The 24,281-nt window shown below is 54.0% G+C and overlaps 5 protein-coding genes across 5 annotated transcripts; 3 read left to right on the forward strand and 2 right to left on the reverse strand.

The window, feature by feature from the left end:
• Positions 1-965: 965 nt before the first annotated feature.
• CH63R_05742 (Glutathione S-transferase) lies at positions 966-1,778 on the reverse strand (the record flags this gene model as incomplete). The annotated part of the gene is made up of 2 exons (XM_018300717.1): positions 966-1,505; positions 1,584-1,778. 2 exons carry the CDS (start codon positions 1,776-1,778, stop codon positions 966-968), a joined length of 735 nt encoding a protein of 244 aa, XP_018158567.1.
• A 5,635-nt stretch (positions 1,779-7,413) lies between these two features.
• Positions 7,414-8,994, forward strand: CH63R_05743 (uncharacterized protein; the record flags this gene model as incomplete). The annotated part of the gene is made up of 1 exon (XM_018300718.1): positions 7,414-8,994. One exon carries the CDS (start codon positions 7,414-7,416, stop codon positions 8,992-8,994), a length of 1,581 nt encoding a protein of 526 aa, XP_018158568.1.
• A 2,636-nt stretch (positions 8,995-11,630) lies between these two features.
• On the forward strand, positions 11,631-13,763 carry CH63R_05744 (MBOAT family protein; the record flags this gene model as incomplete). The annotated part of the gene is given in 5 exon segments (XM_018300719.1): positions 11,631-11,889; positions 11,958-12,025; positions 12,098-12,676; positions 12,690-13,587; positions 13,657-13,763. 5 exon segments carry the CDS (start codon positions 11,631-11,633, stop codon positions 13,761-13,763), a joined length of 1,911 nt encoding a protein of 636 aa, XP_018158569.1.
• A 314-nt stretch (positions 13,764-14,077) lies between these two features.
• CH63R_05745 (uncharacterized protein) lies at positions 14,078-15,081 on the reverse strand (the record flags this gene model as incomplete). Its single annotated transcript, XM_018300720.1, has 2 exons — positions 14,078-14,797; positions 14,974-15,081. 2 exons carry the CDS (start codon positions 15,079-15,081, stop codon positions 14,078-14,080), a joined length of 828 nt encoding a protein of 275 aa, XP_018158570.1.
• A 6,449-nt stretch (positions 15,082-21,530) lies between these two features.
• CH63R_05746 (uncharacterized protein) lies at positions 21,531-23,820 on the forward strand (the record flags this gene model as incomplete). The annotated part of the gene is made up of 2 exons (XM_018300721.1): positions 21,531-22,526; positions 22,597-23,820. The coding sequence occupies 2 exons, from the start codon at positions 21,531-21,533 to the stop codon at positions 23,818-23,820; spliced, it is 2,220 nt and encodes a 739-aa protein (XP_018158571.1).
• Between the last annotated feature and the right edge of the window lie 461 nt (positions 23,821-24,281).

Here is a 24,281-nt window from a genome sequence, read left to right on the forward strand (position 1 = left end):
CTGCAGGTCAATTAGGCATGTTCGCCAGCAGGCCCGAGGATTTTTGTCTTATTTCCTTGCCCTTTCTCGGAAGCACAACTTTTCCAACCGGAGGAAGGGCTGACATGAGTCGTCATCAACAGGGGCGAGATATCTCGAACCCGAGGCTGTGCCTTCGACAGACCTCACCAACCCAAAATGGGAAAGAGCAGCATAATTTCGCCGCTCGCCGCCGTCGCCCCATTGCGACTCGGACAAGGCCACCCAGGCGGAGAAAGGGTGCGATAGGCTCTGACGTTCAGCAGTCTTCTTCATATTTGCCGGCGGTATCTTCGCTGGCAAGGTCTTTAACTACTTTGGCCCCCGCCACCTGCTCGTCGCCGGCACCTTCTTGCACGTGTTGGGTATCATGATCATCGGCATCTCCAAGACTGACTACCAAATTCTGCTGAGCCAGACGGTCTGCTCCGGCGTTGCGCCTCGCTCGTCGTCGTCTTCCCGGTCCTCATCATCAGCCTGATCCCCCGAGTCGGCTTCGGCAGGCCCCATACGCTGCTATGCCTCTATGATCCTGGCGCTCTTGATGTTTTGGCGAGTTTACTCTCATTGGCCGTTTCAAGCCTAAAGAACGCATCATGAGTTTCATGGCATTCGTCCGATCTCTCTTCTCGTCGTCGTGTCATCCCTATCCCTCATTCCCCAATCCCACGCCTCGCCCACGCCAGCAAGACCACAGGGCCCCAGCAGCATCTTGTACAATGACGTGACATGAGCTTATGTTATATTAACAAACTAATAGGGGAGGTTTCTTGACGAAGCCGCTTTTCTGTGTGATTTAGGGCAAGGAGGGCATGGAAACGTGACGAAGCTGCCACAGTCCTAATAGATAATGCTCGCTGTCACGCACTTTAATCGAAGCCTTCATTTTGAGACGCGCGGTGGTAGTACGATTCATCTTTCGATTGATTTCTATTTCTCTTATTACACTATCCACGCGCGGCGGTCATAGTCTCCTTGTCCGCGGCCAACAGCTGCTGGATGGCCGGCCTGTTGACGACTCGGTCCCACCAAGCTTGCACGGCCTTGCGGCCGAGGATGACGTCTCCGTATCCGCACGCAACCAGCCGTTGGACGAGCGGAATGTAGTTGATGTCGACGAGGGTGAAGTCCTTCCCGGCCATGTAGTCACTATGCTGCAGCGCACGCTCCGCGACGTCGAAGAACGCCTCGACGGACCGCAGGGCGGCTGAGACGACGGCCTCGTCGGCGGGCAACCCGATAAACTTCTTGACGAACTTCTCGTACCCGATTCGGCCCGCCGGGTCGGCGAAGTAGAGCGTCTCCACCGACTGCGCCTGGTCGAACAGCGCCGCAGCCTCGGCGTCAGAGTCCGAGGGCAGCAGCGGGAACGAGTACTTCTTGGCGAGGTACTTGCCAATGGCGCGGCTCTCGTAGAGGGTGAAGCCGTCGGGGAACGTGACGACGGGAACCTTGCCCCACGGGTGACGCTTCAGGTTTTCTCCGGACTGATGGTGGGCGGCAGCGTAAGCGATAGCTTCATAGTGGGAGGTAAAAGAAAAGAGAAGAAGATACCGTTGACTTACTTTTTGTTCACCTTTGTAGAGGTTGATGAGAATGAGCTCGTAGTCTGTGAAACCACCCTCGGCAAGGGTTAGACGGACACGGTCCGTGTTGGTCGAACCGCGGGCGCCATACAGAGTAAAAGCTGGTGACATCTTGGAGGAGCGGTGCAGCAGTTCCGATGCGATCCTGGGATTGTTTGTGACGAGCTTCAGCATGAGGCTACAAGATTATTCTGTCAAGAACATTGGGAGAGGAATAGAGAGAGACTGGGCTGGCCATTTTATACATAAGTCAAAGGGGTTGACCAGTGGCCGGGTCTCGGGACAAAGCTGCTCGCTGGTCACCTATTCATATCGTAGCTCGAGGTATGACAGAAACAATACAGGGAAAATAAAGCCTGGACTGTACGTATGGTTGGCGGGTTCGCTCCCAAAGCCTAATCAAGCTAGCGCTGACGCGCACAGGGGAAAGCCACCATCGCATGTTCGACAAGGTAGCCCAACACGGCTTCAAGCCAAGGTTCCAGGGTCCAGCCACGATTGATGGATACGTCCCGTCGTGGTAAGGCCGACGACGCCAGCCGCCTAAGGAATGACTTCAGGCAACGAACGCGCTGTACCCGCTAGTTGTCCAGGAGCGCTGCACCCCCGTCGTATTGAGGAGGCAGCTAGCTGGTTATGGTTGTGTATGGGTACCTGGTAGACTGACATCAGCATCCCGATAGAAGAGATGCTATGTATTAATTTCTTTAGGTCTCCAAATTGTAACTATTTGCGTAGGAGATTGCGTGATCTCGGTTTCATGTGCTTTTGTGTCCGCCAAATCTTTGCCCTGCCCCCACGAAGGAACTCTGCTCTCTTGTGCAGTACAGGCAACGTATCTTCCGAGACTAGATTGAAACATTGAGGCTATCGGTGGCTCGTCACAGGCGGGTTGTTTTACACCCCTCTGTTGCATGCTTCGCTAACAACTCCCTCCATTAACAAGACGAGCGACTGGGGCCTGAAGGATGACTGGGATGAAATTAAAACCAGTCTCGCCCGCTGCGGACCAACGGCCTACTCGTATCCCCATAGGGTATTCCGTGCTTTTCTCAATGTCCAACAACTTAGGATGTATTGCTCTCACTGATGTGATCTAACCCAGTCGTCTGGGTTGCCTCCTTTGCGACTGACTCTCCCCTATTCGCAGCGTCACGTATCAGATAAGTGAAAAGAGATACCTTGGTGATGCTTCGTTGAACAGGACCACCTTCACCATCTCACAAATTACATGCAATATCTAGTTGTTATCTTGATATGCTCACTTTGATTTCAGGGGCTCGTGCAGCTATGGAGCCCTAGTTCCGGGTCACCTCTAGGTAACCAGGAGCCACGCTTCTATGCCAACGAGGACGAACATCCCAGGATGATGGAACCACTTCATCTTTGTAGACTGGACTCAGAGAGAGAGTCACCAACAAAGCCATCGAATGTGGAATGCAAGCTTGGCCTTTGCTGCAGAATGAAGGCGTTTCTTCTTCGAGACCAGGGCTCAAGGCCCAGAAATCAACGACGAAAACTATTCGAGCGTGACTGGAGCAAGCAGACAGCCTCTGACATCATATATACATATGCAAGGTCATATGCAGCACAGAGCATGAAGATCAGCTCGACCTACAAGGTAAACCCCGGAGATGATTGATCAATCGAAGCATCTGTGGAGAAAAGAACAAGCAGATTATGGATGTGAGAAAAGGTGAGATTAAATACTGTGGTCAAGGGGGGAGTGATTATGGCCACGGGAGACGTACCACATGTCAACATGCACTTAGAGTGACCAGTTTGGGCAAGAGTTCGCAAACTCATGGAAGAACTTCTTATCAAAATAGGTAGGGGCTCAGCTCTCTTGAAGCTTCCCAGCAAAAAAGAGAGCCGGCGATAAAGATAGGAAAGAACCTGCCATGTCCTTGCGGGGCAGCAGTATTGTTGGGGAGACAGTGGAAGTCTGTAGGGTAAGCGGCATATTGCAGCAGGAGCGGAAGGCAGAAGAAGTGGTGGCGATCGATCATCTGTGTAGACAACGGCCTTCATCTGTGACTACCTATCTACCTGAATCCAGGATCCGACGGGGACTGGTTCGATATCTCTTTCCGACAGCGAACTCCTTCCCTCGGATCTCTACGGACTGGTGTGCTTCATACTTTCTGGGTTGTCTTGAGTGTGCAGTGTGATCTCCAAGCTAGGAAGGAACTGGGGGGGTGCTGAGCCGATGAAGGTTTTGTCATGGTGCTGCCAAGGTTGCTGCCATTCTGGAATTACTTCTTGAACGAAGGGAAGGAGAAGACGGTAAGTAGCATTTCCTGCGGCTTCCTACCTCCTGTCACTGACTCAAAGCTTTGCCACACGCGAAGAAGGTTCTCGATTATTATCCCAGCTCGACGGTCCTGATCTTCCAAGCAATTTCCATTACCGTAGGAGCTCTGCCCTCTTTCCATACTTGTTGAAGCTTCTCGCCGTAGGCAATTGCCTTATTAAACATCGGACAGAAGTTGAAAGCGGGCGGAAGAATGCCAGGGAAACATAACGGAAATAGTGAAGAATGACTTCACTTCTCACCTGCCGGCTTTCCGGAAGAAATCTCGGACTGCTCAACTTCGTCTCCGCGCTCGCAACCACCCCGACTGGAGGGTAAGATGCTTTCGGGATTGCTTCACACTAGCTATCTGGGACTGGCAGAAGGATACTCTTCACAAAACCTTTTAGGCATGTCCCTTTATCCTGTTCTGGACATTCGGCTATTAAAACCTTAGACTCGCGTGTCCGGCGAGATGACTCGCATTGTTTCACAGGCAGCAGGTTCGAAAGAGAGAGTTTAGGTGTCGTCGAGTCCGGTTTTCTTTTTTTGTCGCCCGCTTGTCTGGGGAACAGTTGTCCCAGCCACCGATGATACTTCCTCGAGAGTGGCAATGATGGCCTGTTGTTGAAAGAAAGCAGCCGCTTCGTGTGTGGATACCAGGGGCTGACAGGGATACAAGCCTTTTTTCTTTTTTTCTGGTGCAGCGTGGATATCAGGGGTATGGGGAAGATGCTCCCATTTGCAGAATGTGGACCGACTAAACCAATCAACATCACAGAGGCCAAATAGGGAAGCAAGAAGATTCTCAGCTCTATCAGCCAACCGGTTGCAACGCATCAGGTCTCTGAGTACCTGATGTAGGTGTGTAGACCGATACAAGCAAACGTCCTTGACCTTCGAGTTTACTGCAAGCCTGTCAATGATAAAAGCATCTGTAACTTCTTCTCGCCGCTTTGTTGCTAAGGTTTTGGCCTCCTCTTTCCACTCGCATTCCCTCAAACTCAGACAGACAGACAAATACACAACACTGCCTATCTATTGTTTAACACCATGCAATTCCTTCTCGGCGCCACCGCGCGCACCGGCAAGCACGTCGTGTCCTGATTACTGTTTGAAGGCCATATGGCAGTAACCCTCATCCGTACCTTTGCTAGTCTCTCCCCTCGTTCTGGCCTTACTGTCGTCACTGGCTCGCCTCTATCAAATCCGGAAACAGAGTCGTTTCTAGCCGCGATGTTCTCCCAGATACCTTCGGCGACCATCGTCACGTCGAACGCGGCCCGCGAGTCTCGGAGCCCTTTCGCGCCTCAGCTCTCGCCTTCCCGCTTTTTGGCTGACTCGTGCGCCAACTTGTTTGAGGTCTTCATGTAAGCCGGTATTCGTCGCATCGTAATCATGTCTACAGCGGCCGTTGGGTATTACTGGACCAATCTCCCGTGGGTGTCCAAGGCCGTCCTGAGGTGAACCAACGTCAAGTATACGCCCCCTTGGCCTCGTTGACAAGGAGTTTCAGTCGACAAAGTTGGAGTGGACGCTGGTGAGGGCTTTGAGGGTAGATTTTACGATGTTGAGGAGCCGAAGCAGAGCGACACCAAAGCGGACGTGCAAACTCCTGAGCAGTGGCGTTGTCGAGATGAGTGAGACTGACAGCCTCAGTGTGGCTGATGTGGCGAGACTCCTGGTCAGGGTTGTGGACTGTTTGTTCTTCGTTAATGAAATGGTAAGAAGGGACTGATACTTCTGGGAAATTTATGGAATAGCTAGGTGGTTACGCTGGCGCATCACGTCGGAACGGGGGTGGGAAATCAATGTTGAGTCGAGCTCCAAGACACCCTGCTACGGCTCGATTAAGATCAATGGCAAAGAGCGGCGAAATTCTGTGCGCCCGAGAATATGGCATCGGAAGTAAACGGGATAGTGAGGCATCCCACGGCACGGCTGGCCCTGGCGATATGTGGCCCAAGCCGAAGTTGCCTAGACTTGGCGCGAATGTCCGCTTGAACCGATGTTGGTACCATCTTCGGATATCTTTATTGGTGGAACTGCGGAATCCCTGTAACTCTTCTGGCCATCTGTAACGGTAAATCGATAAAAACACTACTTGTGTTTGCTACTGACGCCAAGAATGAGGATGCTGATCCTAGACTGGAGCAAGACCGCGCCACATTTCTGCCTCGCACAGCCTGATGAGTCTTGACCTAGACTTTCTCATTATACCCTCACACGTCTCCGTTCGATCTGAAGGCCCGCTTTGCTTTAGTTCGTCTTCCGTTGAATGCTCCTGGAAACAGTGCTTCTGCCATCATTTTGGTTTGGTCGGACTCCCTGGATTTGTGAGACCTAAGACAATATGTCGGACGCATCAACTAATATCACCAAACCGAAAACCAGCTCAGCTGAAAGGAAGCAGGTTGAGGGACCGTCAGCGAAAACAAAATCTCTTCCTTCCCAGAACGCCCCATCTTCCGTTCCATGGATGCAGTGTCTCAGGCTGCTATTGCGATCCGTAGGCCTAGGCATCGCCTGCATAATCCACGGATCCGAACCACGCAAGCCTCTCTTTCACAAATCGCGACGAGCCGTGCTAGCAGGTTCCGCCGTTCACATACTGCCGGCGGCGGTATCAGCGTGTCTATTGACGTACAACATTCGTGGATATTTCATCGGACGCGAACTAGAGGGCGCCAACAGCCAGGATGACTTGAAACTCGGCGCTCTCCAGATTTCGGCAAAGCTGCAGGTAGGTGGTGCTGCTTATTTCTCGCATCGCCGTGGTGTTTCAGGCTGGGCTACTAAACAAGGTCTTCCCACAGGAGCTCCTTATCACAGCAAGCCTGGGCTCCATCATATTGAATGTCATCCGACGCCATCTTGTGTTTAGAGACGGAGTGCCGCTTGGTCTTCTGGGGTCCGATAAGGCTTTTGCGCAGGTCAGGTCAGTTTCCGTTCAAAAATCACCGAGGCAGCAGCGGGCTTTCTGACTAGACCTTCCCTCAGCTTCTTCTGGTCCGTCGAATTTTGGGGCGGCGTCCGGTCTTTTCGTAATCAGAAGTGGGGACAAAACATATTCCTGGTCGGCTTGCTTGTCGTGAGCGGTGGCCTGACGCTGCTTGCTGGTCCAGCGACCGCTGTTCTCATGATACCAAGGATGATGAACTTACCAACTGGGGGCAGTATTTTCTGGCTTAACGGTGAGGTTCTTTCCTGATCTGTTTGCTGAGGGAAATTTTTTTAACGGTTGACCATGATAGGTAGCGAGTCGCAGTTGTGGCCTGCTGTTCTTGACGCAGACCTCCTCTTGGACCATGACTGCTCTGCCGACCAAGCACGCCTCCATGACTTTGCCTGTCCTTCCGCTGGGTTTTTACCGTTGTATAGCCATTACTCTCGACGGTTCAACTTTGTAGAAAATTTATACAAGATACAACTGCAAGATAACACGTGGGTTTTGATTGCTCCCAGCACCATCCGTCAGTGCTAACCTCCGTCGTCATTGGTAGTCTCACGAAGAACATGTTTGTTGCTGGTGCCTATGCTGAGCACGGAGACACTTGGGCATACACGACCCACGCTCCTTCGGCAGTTCTCGAGACTGCAGCCGTTTCTTTCTACCGAGATGCTTTGCTCAGCTTGAGGGCTACTCGTCCCGGAGTCGCCCCATACCCGGCTAACTGGGTACTTGCACAGACATGGAAGTGGTATCTCAAGACCCAGGTCCCCGTCGTAAGGGTTGCTTGCATTGGGCATGATCCTTTGAGACTTGTTGACGAGATAATGCTGGAAAACATAAGGTTCCCGAAACTGGACACGTACTCACTCTATGGCGAGAAGAAGAAGCCGGCGGCCAGCGTGACTATTGACGTCAGAGAAGCTGTGATGGCCTATTTCACAGCCAACGGATTGATTACAGCGAATACGTCGATCGCTCTCTTGGAACAGCAAGTCCCAAATTCCCTTGTGATTCCCATCGAATCACGTGCCGGCTCTGCAAGCTCTTTGGCGCTTTTCGTTCTTAGGAATACCACGGGCTTCGACAGCAGCTCCCGTGAATTGGCCGCATCAACGTGTACCGTTGATGCCCGTTGGGCCAAAGGCCATTCCGTCATCGAATCTAAGGGCGGGGGCTTGGTAGACCAGGTACTCTCCTACGATTTCTACGGAAGCCAGTCCCGTAGCATCGTCGATACGGAACTAGCATCAGACGAGATACCCTTTAGCTGGGGGGAGTATCATCCCAAGAGGCCGGAGCTGTACAAGGCAATTCAGATACGACGTAGCTGGTACGAAATGCTATCCCCGAGAGTAACCGACGCCTCCATATCCGGTGGCGCAGCAGACAACAGCAACACCGAAGGCTCAGGAATTTACAATTTTTTCACACCTTCCCTTCTCGAAAGAATGGTAGCTTTGGCACATGTTCCCTCCGTCAACGCGACGAACTCAGACACCATTCACTCTCAGCTTGCCTATCTCGAGGTTCTTTTTTCAACTTTCTTCGCCGACGGAATTTCTCGTGCCGCCATGCCACGACACATCGACACATGGCGCTTCTTTCCGGCCTGGGAGTACGGCCACTGGAACGACAGCTCTGAAAGCGTGTACCGCACTATGATACGCAGCGGGGACCCTGTCGAGACATTCCCCCAACCGGCAGCTCTGCAGGGCAGAAACGGCACACGGATGGTTGTCAAGGCAGTCTTTACGGCGTATGCTATGAAGATACAGGGATGGTTTGATTGGGCATCGGCGGTGGTACTCTTGCTGCATGCTGTTGTTGCCATTGCTTATACCTTGTGGTGTTTATGGGAGGGGCAAGTGGGCGAGGGATGGGACACGATCCCAGAGCTGCTTGCTCTCTCTCAGCAGTCGGCGCCCGCCGACGGTGGAGTCTTGAGTAACACGTGTGCCGGAGTGCGGACAATGCGAACCATGGAGGCCGTGGCAGTGGTGGAAAATCACTCGGACTCGTTCAATGGGTTAGTGAACTTCGGTAAGGAGGAGCTCTGTCTGAGATTCCGGCATCCGTGGGATACAAAAGTACCGGGTACAGCCCTTATGGAAGACAACGAATACGGAGCTTTGAGGGTCGGGTAGCAGATTATATGTGGAAAGAGCTATTGTATGAAGCATCGATAGGTTGGCAAAAATAAACATACAACACCAGGTATTCGCTGGTCGTCACCGACCCAACTACTAATCCGGCCCTCATTGGCTTATCTATGGGAGAGCGGACGGGATCCCGAGTTTTCCAATGGGTATGGTCGTATGTGACAAATACGGTTGAGTAAAATGGTCAAGTAGGTCATTGCATTCAACGACAATCGGGCCGGCGATCGGCCCCACATCGGAGCTGGTTCCGACTTTTCAGCCGGCCAAGACTAAAAGTTTCACAATGCATATATGTTTCCAATCTATTCGGTCCGAACAAAGATATTTCGATGAGGGATAAGAACTTAGAGTGCGGTCGCATCTTGTTGGATGAGCTGCGTAGTCGTATTGTATCTTCCTAATTGATATTACGCTATTGGCTAGATCACTTCTGCAGCAGCTCAGGGATCAATTAGGTATGTAAGAACGCTACTGGCTGGGACGGAACAAGAGAGTCGATCATACCAAGTAGATAAGGCTTCGAGGAAGAAGAAAGCGAGATTAGCCAACAGTCCCCCAGCCCCCCTGGTTTGTAATTAGAAGCCGCTTGGGATATTTAGATGACCGATCTATAGGTTGCTGTCATAGAAGTGCTCTTTTCTAAACAGTCGCCTGCTTTCCAGCTAGAGGGGCATCGGTAAAGTCCGAACCGCATTTTTGTACTGAGACTCGGTTCTGACGCTGATTTGGCTTTGACTCATTGCTATAAGTATAGTGCAGTGTGTTCTTTCCATCTCCGCATCATTTCCCAGAAGTAGATATGGAACTCTTGCATTATCTGAGACGGGCCGCCCATGGTCAAGAGCATTTAATACTCGAATTCCTTAATCAATACTAGAGGTTTCGGTAAGCGCGTATCTCGCCTCAAGAGCCGTCGCACGTTTGACCTGCCAATTTTGCAAGTTGCCCAGCGGTGGCAGTCATCATTGAGAGATAGGATATGGCCGCGAACGCGACTCTCTAGGGGAGGTGTGACCAGTGTTGGCACCACGCGTCCGCAGGGTTGCGAGAAAACTTGACCTGGTGCAGCTCGGCATGTTGCTCGAGTCATACACCAAGCGGTCGCATCAAAGCTACCAGAGACTACTGATCAGTTGTTGACAAGACGAAGAGTCTCAGCTTTGAGTTTTGGTTTCCCTTTCCCCATCCCACTTTCGTGGTCGTTCGACGGAGGAAGATAAGCGTCGCTGCCGCTAGGGTTAAGGTTGTTCAAACCTGCGTGCTTTGTATTTCCTGACATTCTGTCTAACGGGCTTGGACTTGAAGAAACCCAGTATTGATGCCCTTGTCGCTACGCAATTATCGAGCCTGAGCATCGTTTTGAGGCTTGTTTTGGACGTTGGTATTTCCCTGCCAAAAGCTTGGAGTTAGGCATTGGAAAGTATGTATCCTCTCCTTGGCATCCTGGTTATTCTGGTGACCAAAATGATATCTCATGCGTTTTATAAGTGGCTAACGTTTGCCTTCAAAGAACCAAATGTGGAGAGGAGTCTCCTCCGTATAGTATCTGGCTATTGCTTCGATGGGCTACCCAGGTTTTGAGGCTCAACTTGAGCTTCGTAGGAAAAGGCATGGACGAGGTGTTCCTGATGTTCCGCACTTGGGGCTACCCCCCCTGAGAGAGAGACCTTGATGGGTATGTAGTGTTATAGGATTGACGCTGCGAAGACAGCACGGAGGTGCCCAAAGAACTCGTTTGCCCTCGGAGAACCTCCATATCCGAATCTGAACTTTCCTCATAAGATATCACGGAACTTCAAGGCTCAACTGGCTCCTCTATTTATGATTATAAGAAGGCATCATATCAGGTAGTCCCCATTGGCCGGAACACTTCTGTAGCAGCTCAGGTATCAAGGCATTGAGGCTGACAGCCCCCTGCTTACCCCTGCCTAACCTGCCCCAATCCCAGTCACTCCACCCTAAAAAGGGGTTCCCAGGTAAGAGTCTTGACGATCCTCCCCGCCAATTGGATTGGACGTACGTAGGTGGATAGGTACTCAAACCCGTTGGTCGCGAGGAAAGGAAAGTACCACCGAAGCCTCTTCTTTGCGGGCAGTGCAGCTAGCCGTTTAGATGTTATTCATTATCCGTACTGAGGTAGGTAGCTAGACAAATGGTTACAGTTGAGTCGTTACTTGTTCGCACGTGGAAGAATTACACCGAGTTTCCGTAGTGTAGGTAGGTACTCTGTGCCTGTACTTCCGCCACTACATACCGACTCACCTGGGTGCCCTGTCAATTCCTGTCCGAGCTTAGCTTAGCAGGTTTGCGTCACAGAAATAACCCCCCGTCTGGACACATGGGACGGAAATGCGAATTCCATCTGGGCCGCGGGAGAACACGAGACCACGCTGCATCCCTCGTTGTCCCAATCTCCCGCATCGCGGACCCTTTTCCCACAGATCGATTGACCGGCTGCGTTACCCACGGCCAGCTCTGTCTGCCAGAGCTTCTCTTCTCAAACTACCTCACCGACAATGCTATAGAAACACTCGATCATTGGCCTTTTCTTCTTCTTCCCTTCCTTCCGGATCTTTTCGCGCGAACCACCAGCAAGCTCCCTGAGAGCTCGCGCCGCAGCCATGGCCGCCCTCCTCAGGTTCCTGAGGAGCATCTATAACCTCGACAACCTCGACACTCGCTTCACAAATCCCTCCTCTGTTCCCTACAAGACCGTCGTCGAGGCTCGCGCCGACCCCGCGCAGGGCAAGGAGCTGCCGGCCAAGGCCCGCGCCCGCGCGCAGCCGTCGAAATGGAACACCCCTGAGTACTGGCTCTACGTGGTCTTCATCGGCGGCATCGTGCCGTACATGTTCTGGATCGCCTACGAGGTCTCACGACGTGCGTTGCCCCCCATTGATAGAAAATTGTCCAAGAATATCTTCTGACGGCCTCGTGTCCCTCTTCAGCTTCTGATCCCCGATACCACAACTACGAGCGCTTCCTCTCAGACGGCTGGATCCCGGGTCGCAAGATCGTAAGCCACGCTACCAGCAAAACATCCTTCCCCGGCACGTCCAGACGACTGATCTCGAGCTTCTCATTCTAGGATGTATCCGACTCACAATACCACACCTTCCGCCAGAACCTTCCCTTCATGGCCGTCCTCCTACTCTGCCATCCCCTGCTGCGCAAGCTCTGGAACGCAGTGTTCCCCGTCCCCACCGACCTGGACAAGAGATCTGTCACGGAGCAGGGCGACGCCCGCCTCGAGCAGCGCGCCTCCTTCGACTACCGCTTCGCCCTCTTCTTTCTCGTCGCACTGCACGGGTTCTCCGCCATGAAGGTCCTAGCCATCCTCTATATCAACTACCAGATCGCCACGCGCCTGCCTCGCCGCCACGTCCCCGCCGCCACTTGGATCTTCAACATCTGCATGCTCTTCGCCAACGAGCTGTGCCAGGGATACAAGTTCGCCGCCATTGCGCGGCACATTACGCCGCCGCCATCGGGCAAGAACCTCCTCGATGAGGACCCCTTCCTCATGCGCTGGGGCGCCTGGATGGACCACCATGGCGGGCTGATGGGCCGCTGGGAGATTCTCTTTAACATCACCGTCCTGCGACTCATCAGCTTCAACCTGGACTACTACTTCAGCCTTGACCAGCGGAGTGGAAGTCCCCTGGAGGTAAGACCAACAGACTTTCCCTTCTTCACCCAGCGCTGACGTCCACAAGAAGAAGCAACTCGACCCCGCCAATCTCTCCGAGCGCGACCGGCTCGCCATGTCCGCCGCCCCCCAGGACTACTCCTTCCGCAACTATCTCGCCTATGCAATCTACGCGCCCCTCTACCTTGTCGGACCCATCATGACCTACAACGATTTCATCTCCCAGCTGCGCCACCCGCCTGCGACCATAGAGACCTATCGCACCCTCCGCTACGCTGTCCGATTTCTCCTAGCCCTCGTCGCCATGGAGGTCATCCTCCACTACGACTATGTCTGCGCCATCTCCCACGCGGGTATCGACTGGTCCACCTACTCGCCCGCTCAGCTCTCTCTCCTCTCCTTTTTTAACCTTCACATCATTTGGCTCAAGCTCCTTCTCCCCTGGCGCCTTTTCCGCCTCTGGGCCCTCCTCGACGGCGTCGATCCCCCAGAGAACATGCTGCGCTGCGTCTCCAACAACTGGTCCCCCAAGTCCTTCTGGAAGGCCTGGCACCGCTCCTACAACCGCTGGCTCATCCGCTACATCTACATCCCCCTCGGCGGTGCCAACTTCCGCTCCTGGGCCACCACCGTGCGTTCCATCGCCACGTACCTGTTGGTCTTCACCTTTGTCGCCCTCTGGCACGACATCCGCCTGCGCTTGCTCATCTGGGGCTGGCTCATTGTGCTCTTCCTCCTGCCCGAGGTCCTCGCCCAGCTCCTGTTTCCGGCGAGGAAGTGGGAGGGTCGCCCAGACGCGTACCGGCGGCTCTGCGGCCTGGGCGCCGTTGCCAACGTGCTTATGATGATGATTGCCAATCTCGTCGGGTTTGCCGTGGGGCTAGACGGCTTGCAGAGTATCCTCTACGGTATTCTGCACGACTGGTCAGGTAAGTGCTGCTGCTGTTACCGTCCTTAAACTCCACATTGAACGTGCCCGGTCTAACCCCAATCCTCAGGCGTTATGTTCTTTATGATTGCTTGTGTGTCACTGTATATGGGCGTCCAGATCATGTTTGAGATAAGAGAGTCCGAGATGCGAAGAGGCATCTCGTTAAAGTGCTAAGCGTGACGGCGTAGCTCTTCAAAATAAGACCATTCCAGGGACATTGTAGATGTCTGCATTACTTGTATTACCGCATTAGACAATAATGCGAGGTGCGGCCACCTCTGCGCTTCTCTCAGTCGCGATGCGTATCATCGTAGGGGAACAAAGCCTCCCCCATGGGGTCCTGGGGTATAGTAACAATGCGGCACCTGCTCCCCGTCCTTATCCTGGCCCCGCCTTGAGACATGACTGCAGCGTGTATACCATATATAGATTAACGGTGTATGTACTCTTCACTCCGTGAGCCACCTCTTGCCCCAGAATGCTCCATCTCAATGCTTGGAGTTGATGGTGCCCAGCTCAGTGTCATAGTTGTGGAAGCGCTGCTGCGCGAATTTGCCGTCCATGCCCAGCTTCTTCTCCGTCACCCATTCCCTCAACCAGATGAGGCCCTTGGCGATCAGGTAGAAGATGATGCCGGCAACAGCGATGCCAACGATATAGGCGGCCACCTTGCCGCTGCCGTTCGCCTCGATGTCGAGGAAGGTGTACGGGTAGAAGTGTTGGGTGTAGTACGTCACGTACGCGAGCGCGAGGTAGAGGGCTAGAACGATGATGAGCCAAAGCATATGCACCCACTCGAGCTGGGCGGCGCTGGTGCGCGGGATGACAATCTCGAAGAGGGCGAATGCGGTATTGAGGCCGTGCTGGGAGATGTTGCTCCAGGCGTCGAACTGCTCAGGATACCACGGCCCCTTATAGATGATGCCCCAGTACACGATCGTCACGATGAAGGGGTAGGTGACGACGGTGGTGTAGTAGAATGCGTGCAGAGCCTGCAGAGGTCGCGGGAAGCGTTCGAGCAGCGGAGACCCGGAGCGGGCGTATGTGAAGGTGTGGATGGCCGAGATGAGAAAGTAGAAGCCCAGACCCCAGTAGGTCAGGACGGTGAAGAAGGAGAAGCTTGCTCTGACATCTTCGCACCCGCCAAACGTGCTGTGAGAGCAAGTCCAGCCAATGATGAAGAAGCGGACAACGAAGATGTAAAGACTCTGTTGCAGGAGAAACCGTTAGTTTCCACTTGGGCAAGGTAGTTCCTCGGTTGGACGACATTGCGCCAACACGCTATTAGGTAGAAAGATAACGAGTAACGGCATTTCGAGACAGGCTGAAAGGGTCACCCGGACGCGACAAGGAACGGGAAGAAAAGGGGCAAAACAACACTCACGATTAACGCCCGACAAGCACCCAACAAATAGGGTGACAGGAGCCACGATGTCTCGAAGCGGTGAGACGGATCCCATAGACCCGTCCCGAAACGGAAGGCAGCGAGCATCGTGTTCTGCCTCGTGGAATCCCGCTGGAAAAGGACTCTGAACGCCTTCGTGCTGCTCTTCACGATGGTGAAGGTTTGGAGTTGAACCAGGAACGCGGGCGGTTCGAGAACCTAAGAGGATTTTTGGAACGGGGCGCCTTGGCTCTCGGCGCGGGTCGTTGGGTTGCAGGGATGGGCTCCGCTGGCCGAGAAGCGCAATCACGTCGCGGCGAGGGTGACCCGCTCCTGATGGCACCCGTGCCTGATTCAATGTCGCGTGCCGTGTACGGCTTGCGCTCCTGTCCGTGTATTGCTACTCTATCACCTGCCGAGATGGGTTGTGAATATGACCTCTTGAGGGGTTTGCGTTCGGTTAATGAGAGGGGGGAGGAGGAGGAGGAGGAGGAGGAGGAGGAGGAGGAGGAGGAGGAGGCCGATGCCGACGACAAAGCTGCGCTGCTCAATGCGTCAACCAAGTGAGCCGAGGCGCGAAATGAGATGACCGATGCAGTGCAATGCAGTGTCGAGTCGAGCAAGCCCCATAGGAGGGATTTGACTGGAGCAAAGTGGATACGATGTGGCTTCTTGTTCCTTTTCGGTTGTCCTTTCCGCTATTTTGGTCTAGGGACTGTGGATCTCGTCCTGAAAGAGGAGTCTTGACCACTGCAGCAGTCTGCAGTGCTAGCCGGAGATGATGTGGGGGAGAAGATCACGAACGATGTTGACCAAGAAGAGGAAAGAAAGGAAAGGGGGAAGGGGGGGGATGAAATGGGGATCCTGGAAATTTCACGATATCTACTATTTTTCTGCGATTTCTCCTCGGCCGTATCGAGGGGCGAGCCGCGAAACCTGGAGACGAGAACGGAGGCCGATGGCTGATGGCACCCTTCTAAGAATCACAATGCCCTCGGGTTATGAGGCTATGCTGTGTGGCTGGCGCCGAGTAAGGTATAGTAAGCGGAGGATGGGTTGTGTTGCGGGTGCAGTAACGTGGCTCGTCATGTCAAGGAGACGAGTGTAGCATGAGGCTGGTCGGGTCGCCCGTCTGCTGGCTACACTGAGGAAGTATGCTCAGAGTTTCGAGGCTGAGGTTGACACAAGCCATCGTGGGCATGGAAAATGCCTTGCCTTGCCCGCCGCTGTCGTCTGTCATGCAGCCCGTCACGCCTTTGCCATTTCCTTGATAAATACATGCACGTTGCGGGGTGAGGCTCATACAGAGAAGACAGCATGGGTTTCTTCTCAACCTTGGTTGCAGATCGATCCCCAGATGAACCGGCCGTCGATCAAGAACAAATGCCAAACACCAACGGGACGACCATTTGGACGGAGCGGAGGTGCGATGATCGAAACCAGGGCAAGCCTTGCAGCCCGCGCTTGTCTCGCAAAACGGCTGAATCATGGATGCCCGTTATTACCGCGCTTGGGTTAGGACGGAGAAGCGCGAATGCAAGTGCCGCCGCCACTTCCCGACTCTCGGGCACTGGGCCACGAAGGATGAGTCCACACGCTGAGCATTCGTACTCTGAGAGAGAGTCTGGGTGTGCCACGAGGGGTGGGGGGATTGGAAGGAGGCCAGCAACTCACTCACAAATCCCACAGGAGCCACAGTCATCTCGTCAAACAGCATCGTGCAGGCTCCACTCAAGCAAAGCCTGCAGATTGTGGCCCATCGCGTCGTCATGTCCGTCATCCTCCATCGACGGTCGACCCCCATCGTTTTCCCATTCCGGCTGCCCATGTCGGGTCTCTTGAGGTGTGGGCTAGCAATATTCGAAAGGACCAATATTCCGTCAACCTAATATCGACCATTGCCAATTGCAGACGGCATAAGCCACCGAACGGGATGCGTTCATCTGACTCGCCCAGGTCATCGGGTCAGCAAGAGATGTCAGCGGGCCCGTTTGGTGCCATTTATTGATTCTAAAGAGCCACAACGGGCCGTATGTCAGCGACCGCCCAGAGGAAGCGGCAGACCCGGACGGACGAGACTGGGAATCGAAACCAAGGCTGGGGTTGCTACTTCCACCTGTTTATCGAATGCCATGCCGAAATGCTGAATGATACGGATACTCCGTCTTCGCAATCGGGGCTGAAATGGTTGCTCGCACGGACGGAATTCCCTTTTTCCACCAGGGGTTTCCCAAACGAACGCAATGAGGCTCATTCGTTCATCTCGTCTTTGTTCCTCGTCTCTTCTCATCTCCCCCGTTCCAGCCACGGCAGGGATGCTGTGACCAATCTTGTCCGGCGGTCAACGACGCCTGGGGGAAATGGGCCAATAGCAGAAACTTGGTTGATGTGAATGGGGCCGAACATTCCATCTGATCGATACAGAAGGCCTCCAGGGGTCGTCGGTCAAGGGAGTGAGCGGGCACTCTGGGTGGGCGGGAAAAGAGGCAGATCGATCGGTACAGGAAGCCCATGTGCACAGTTTGAACGAGGCCAGTGAAGCGAGCCGTCGACGTAGTTGTCGATGCAACCTCGTGTCAAACAACGGCCAAGACGCCGTGAGCGTTGTCGAGCGACACGGTCGGCTGTTTGAGAGTCAGGGGAAGCCTCGCCGCTTCCAACACCAAAGGCCGTGCGCGTGCGAGGCAGCCGTCCAGCGATGCATTGGTAAAAGAGACCTAGAAGGCACCCACCGCCCTGCGACTCGTGCCGGCGTTGGCGGGCAACAAAGGGCGCGATTCTGGGACAATGATGGTATCTGTACAGTAAGGATGGACAGTGGTTTGCTTCCGTGTCAACGTGGGGAGCTTCTGCTGTGGCGAGGTTTGCTTATCAAGTGGTGCCGGGCTCGGTTGGGCGAAGAGGAGGGAAGACAGAAGCACAACGCCATTGGATTCCCCAGGCTTGCAGGCCCTGCTGTCGTCAACCAAGCCATGCTTTGAAGAGTGGGGTTGCAGTGAGCAGTGACATTGCCATGCCATGTGGACACCGGGTGATACATCGTGTGTGCGACACGGCGGCAATACCATTAAAATAGAGACAAGTTTCGGCTCGTTAACGCCGAATGACAGACGCCCCTCGCCTTTTCAACCCTGTCATAGGTGTGCGAGTTATCAATTGGCCGGCCCGACGATGGTTTCTGGAATGGGCCGGATGGCGGGTGACGACGACGAACTTTCCCATAGCATTCGTATGTGTCCACGAGAGGAAGATGGATGAGGGGGTGAGTAACGAGACGGAGTCCCAGACTCCCAGGTTGGCTGTCTTTACCAGGGGTTCAACCCGAATCGAGACTCGTTCCTGCACCAAGTGAATAGTCTCATGGCCCTAAGGCAAGGTACCTTATTTCCCCTTGTACGGACGCCGTGGGTTGGATTGCAATGCATCTGCGAGGTAACAGAGTGCAAATGGTGCCAGTCAAATGCCAGAATATGTTAGGGCCGGGGCGTTCTGCCGTGTTTGTGTTTCGTGGCTGACGAAACATCTGCCCGCCCGCCTTAGCGTGTCAGCGTGCATATGCTGGGCCTGCAAGGCGCGCTCACTACGTCCATGGCGGTCGGTGTGTCTCTACGAGTCTGGATTGGGACGAGTCACCACCGACACTGGGATCGCAGTCCGACGTACTTGAGCCAGAGGCATTCGACCTCCGCCGGCTTCCTGCCTGTCTGCTACGGGCAGACGTCAGACGTCAACCGGTGGAGATAGAGCAAAGTTCGACGGCGTATCCCGTGGTTCTGGTACGGGTTTGTGCAGCCAGCAAATGCGCTTTGCAAGCTAGGGGGCGGGAAGGGAAGTGGGTGGGCTTTTATTTCAATCTTTTATTTTTTTACTGAGCCAGTGAGCGGTTTCGTTGACCGGAAAAGTAGGTAGGGAGTCAGCAAATTCGATGACAAACTCGACATCATATGCCCAAGTATGCCTATAAGAGTTGCTTGTCCCTGCGTTGGTGTGTCAGGATATCTCTCTTGACGACACCCGAAGCTCAAATGCTCACGTCCGAGAGCCGCTGAGCGGGCAGCACGATGGTTATCGAGTGCCAAGAGAGGGCAGCATGCCATGCCATTCCATGCAGCGAAAGTGACCGCGTGGGCGACTGAGAGTGAAGTGAGACTCTCACTCAGCAGAGTTGGCTCAGGGATCTGGGGTGAGGTCGAGGTCCAGTTCGAGGTCCCTGCGGCCAAGTTCCATCTGGGTGAGCCATCGGACAGTTCTGGGCCCTTTCCGCCCCTGCCATGCCTTTCCCCGTTTTGTTCAGGGGTTTAGGGGAGGGAAGGGGGAGGGAAGGAAGCGAAAGGAGGCTAACGCAGAAAAGAGGACTAGCGACAGGGTCCAAGGGTGACCAGGTTTGGTGGTGGGTGTGCCTCAATCTTGCTTCATGAGCGATGCGATGGCCAGCAGGAGTCGATGCTATGGTCTGATAGATAGATCATTTGGTTAAATTGAGCGAAAGAACAAGCCATTTGAGTTGATCTCTGAAGAACGGAGCCAGGAAAAGAAGGTCGGACGCAAGGCAAGCATCTACATCTGTACTCATTTTCTGTTGAGCTGCAGACGAGCATGAGAGAAGAAAAACAAAGACAATGCCAAATGTGACGAGACAGCCAACAAACAAAGGGCGCGGAAGGAGGAAGCAAGGACGCCGGGGAAGGGAGAAGGGGGAGGGGCACTGAGAAACGACGTGACTGGACAGTCAGTGCCCTCGGACCGGTGGTCTCTTTTCCCACCCCTACCTAGGTATCTATCTACCTATCTAGGTAGTAAGTGAGTAACTGTAGGTATCTAGGTACTTGCAGAAACCCCCACCAGTCCCAGCGGCAAGAGGCGGCGGTGGTGGTCGCAGTCGTCAGTTGCATCAGGTAGGTACGTGGCAAAAGTACAATTATCGGCGCTCATGTACCTCATTACCTACCTAGGTAGGAACGAGCACCGGATGACCACAACCAGGCCCATGGTCAATGTCGATGTCATGCCAATGTCAGTGTCACTGTGTCAGTGTCAGTGTCAACCAACACTACAAATCCCCATCACCCCCTGCACCGCCAGCAACAGCATCGCCAGCACAACTAGCTATTTTCTTCTTACCCATTGCTGAAGCTCCGACGGTCAGGAACGAAAGGTAAACCCTAAGTCCGAATGGGGTGTTAGATGGATGTATTGGTGTCTACCAAGGTAGTATTACAGGCTGATGAATCTGAAGTTTGGTACCTAAGTACGATACGATAGATACCTCACGGGCCTTTTACGCACCCACCCAGCTTCTGATTTACCTTCCTTGAGCTCCTTTCCATCTCAGGTACACGGTACAGCAACATGTGTACCTATACCAGGCCTGGCCCTCGCGCTGACCTTGCATCCACTACCACCCTGCACCATTTCTCCTCGGCACGAACACAGTAGCGTCGAATGAACGATACTGATTCCCTGCCCTCTCCTTACCTTACCTTACCTAGATAGGTACCTAGGTAGTTAGTGTTCACCCCCGGCATTGGGGCCATTCTTTTCTTTCATTCAGTTCGGTGGAGGTTACCTACCGCCTGCCTTTCTGTCCAGGGCATCCATCCATCCATCCATCCATCCCATCCTCCCCCCCGGACAGTACAGGACAGGATAGCTTTCTCCGCCCTTTTCTTCCTTTCGCCTTGTGTCATTTTTGGCTCTGGGGGGTTTTTTATTTTTATTTTACGTTTCCCCTTCAATCTCCCCATCATCACCAGAGATTCACTTTACACATCGCTCGCTCGCTCGCCTCGACCTGCCCTTCTCCATCGTGGTCGTCGCCCTTCTTGTTGCCTCCAACCTCACCGTTGTTGTTGGGACCGGTTCTGTCTGGAATGCTCTTTTCTGCCCTCCCCGCCATACTTGTCCGAGTCTGAGCCGCCTCCGTCCGCCTACCCGTCGTTCATCGCTTGGCCCTTCCAACTCTTATTCTCTTCGCTTCCTGATCCCAGCCTTAACCCTTTTATTCGTAATACTAATATTATCCCAACTCGCACTATAATCTATACCTTGCCCTGCCTCGCCCCCTCCTTCTCCCTCACACGCCCACCCGCCCTCTTTTACCACTACGACGACCCGACCCCGGATCCATTCTTACTCGCTCCTCTCCTTCCCTCAAAGCCCCTCCTCACCAACCAGGGGCTATCCTGCCTGTCATGTCTATGTGCGACTGCTGAACGCGGCCCTTTTTCTTTCTCCAGCGCGACTTTCTCTCGCTCGTTCTCTCCCCATCGTTGCCAATTGTCGCCCTCTGTTCCTCTCGTCCAACCAACAACCGCAACAAACAACGACGACCATAAACATCTGTGAGACGGGCAGTGACAGTAGTGGTTCTCTCTAAGCGCCCGCGTCGCACAGCGTCGTCTTTGCGCCTACTTGGCTCATCGGCCTGCCGTATCGCATCCCACGGCCTTGGTCCCGATTACCACCCGATCCGCCCTGTCGAGCGGTTGTGACAGTTGTCGCATACCAATGGTCTCTGCTGCTCGTCTATAGCGCCCGAGACACAGCTTTTGTACGCCATGGCTGCCTCGACCGGCTTCCCACGCATGTCCTTCGGTGCTGGCAATAACCTCGACTTGAGTCTGGATCTTCCCATCGTTCTTTTGCCTCCGCCTGATGGCCATCCCTCCCCCATATTTGAGAGCGACGATGAGGATGCTCAACGGACACCCACCTCGGCAACCGCGCCCCAAATCCCACTGCGCAACACACGCCGCTTCAACAACGAGTCCCCGACACTGGCCAGCTCCAAGGTTCCCTGCCATCCCATTCCCTCGATGCAAGCCGCCTTTGCCGAGTCATTTCTCGAAGTTGCCGACGGCAACCCCGCCGACAAGCCGAAACTCAAAACCGCCGACGCGAAGGTCCGTCGAGAGGATCTTATTAGCCAAGAGCGCGAAGATGACCTGCCCGATATGCTCTGGCGCTATCGGCCCGGCCAGCAGCAACATGAGCTCCAGAAGCTAATGGCTCAGATATCTTTTGGCGTCTACCTGCTGCTGCACGGCATGGCCAATAGTGCGGCTCAAGTTGTCAGCATTCTGCAGGGCCATATCGACGAGGTGGACGAGTTTCTGGAAGTCATCATGGAGGATTTTGATCAGGCAACCAAGGACCTGAAGGAGAGAATTGACTACCTTCGTCTGCCCATGGAGAACCTCGAGGCCTTTGAGAAGATGTTGGAGGATCGCCACTTTCGACTCGAGATCGTTCAGGGGAACGAGAAGATTGAACACATTGTGGCCCGCACCAACGTCCAACTTGAACAGTACGACAAGGATGTGCAGCAGGGCTTGGCCGCAACCAAAGAATTTGCCATTTATCTAGCTCAACAAAATGCGGGCACTTGGCGTCAAGATCGTCCAGACGTTGTGGACATTTACGTTGCCATGAAAGGCAATACGGAGGGCTGGTACAATGCCTTTGTCGAGTTGCAGACTCAGGGCAAGGAGCTGAACTCTCTGATCATCAAGCTCGCAAAAATGGTGGCAGAAATGAGTAAGAAGGCCGGTGAAGTAAGTCGGAGAACCTGGGTGAGTCGAAGCCTCGTGTGCTCTTGCCTGTGCGATGCTAATAGTCTTGTAGGCTAGCATCCCACCTTTCTCCTTGCCTCTGCACGGGGCTCGAACCGACGATGCCTCACTTAGCTCGCCACCGTCTTCACCCCCATCCTCGAGGGCTGCGAGGCGCTCAACTCTACGCGCGAACAGCGTGAGTGGCTCATTTTCAACTGGGGCAAGGTCAAGCTCAAACACCGTCTACTTTGACATGCCCCTACAGAGACCATCACCAGCCGCTTCCCCAGATCGACAGTCCGCCAAGACACACAAGACGTCGCACTCAAACATTACAACACATTCATACCACACCACACACTCACACAACACTTCCAATTCTCAACAGACGTCTCACTCGCATGGAACTACGCGTTCACACGATACCGGGCGCACGGGCAACACCGCCCACACCACCAGAAGCACCCATTCAAACACACCTAGGCTGACTTTGGAAGCGCCCGACGGGCCTGTGTCGGAGCCCATCGGTGATGAGGAAGTTGAGGTCGCACTGGACGACGCACCGCTCTACATTCTCCAGCCGCGGACATATACGCCGCAGCCACAGGAGGCCTTCCCACCTTCTGCGACAACAGAATCAAGCAAGTTTCAAACCCAACGAGAGGCGCCCACGCCCACAAAGCAGACTTCGCTACGTCAACGTGTCTCGTTGAAGACAACCCCTCCAGAGTCGATCTTGATTCCGCCACCAGCGACAGACCTTCCTCACACTGGGCAAGAATCGCCTCGAGAGTATCACGCCCCGGATTCGGCGTATGGGTCAGACATCGAGCAGCGGCCGCGTTATCACACATCTAACGAGCTTTCTCCGCCGGTGCAGCCACCTGTGTTACCTTCTCCGCGATCCGAGCATCAATACTACCGCCCTGTGCAAGCGAGCCCTCATTCTCCACTCCAGCAGAGGCCCCTCACCGCAGGTGCGCAACCAAGGTCACCTTACGAGCATCAGTCCGGGTACTATCCAGCACACCAGAGGAACGCGCCGTCTCGACTGGGTGGTGCAAGCATGCTGAGCACAGTCACTACCATGACATACGACTCGCAGATGACGGCCAGCGGAGAGAAGCGACTCAAGAAGAAGCGCAGTGCCTTTGGCTGGCTGAAGAAAGCCTTCTCTCTCGATGAGGAAGAGCGCCAGGCATACGAAGCGCGACGACAACAGCAAACACCCAATATGTACTATGACAACAAAAGTCCCAAATTCCTGGATGGTAAGAGGGTGATGCCCCGGTGAGACGACCGCGTGTGTAGTCTGCGGTACGCCGGCCCTCGAATTCCTTGTTGAATTCGCCATGCTGCGGTCTTCACCCGCCCTGGTCTACGGCATACACCCGCGATATTGATACCCTGGGCTACTTTTAAACATTTATCACTGCATTTTCGCGCATCTATTACCGCCACTACGAGCTGACGAGGTGTCGTGTCCATATCTCGTCTAGACTTCGTTCGCACTTGGTGTACTTTTCAATCTCTCTGTTCACACATCATTGGGATAAGGGGCTTGCGACTGGGCAAAGGATGGGCTGAACAACATCAGCATCCTGCGAGGTATCGGGGCGTTTTCCATGTAGCGATTTGTCATTTTGCTTGATGCATTTACAAACCCAAAACTACTCTGCGCGCCCTTGCATAGGCAGTAATGTATGCTTCGATGAGAACCAGAAGGCAACGACGAATAACGTCCGACCCAGTCTT

Source organism: Colletotrichum higginsianum, chromosome 4, assembly GCF_001672515.1.
Source record: "Colletotrichum higginsianum IMI 349063 chromosome 4, whole genome shotgun sequence".
Taxonomy (NCBI): Eukaryota; Fungi; Ascomycota; class Sordariomycetes; order Glomerellales; family Glomerellaceae; genus Colletotrichum; species Colletotrichum higginsianum.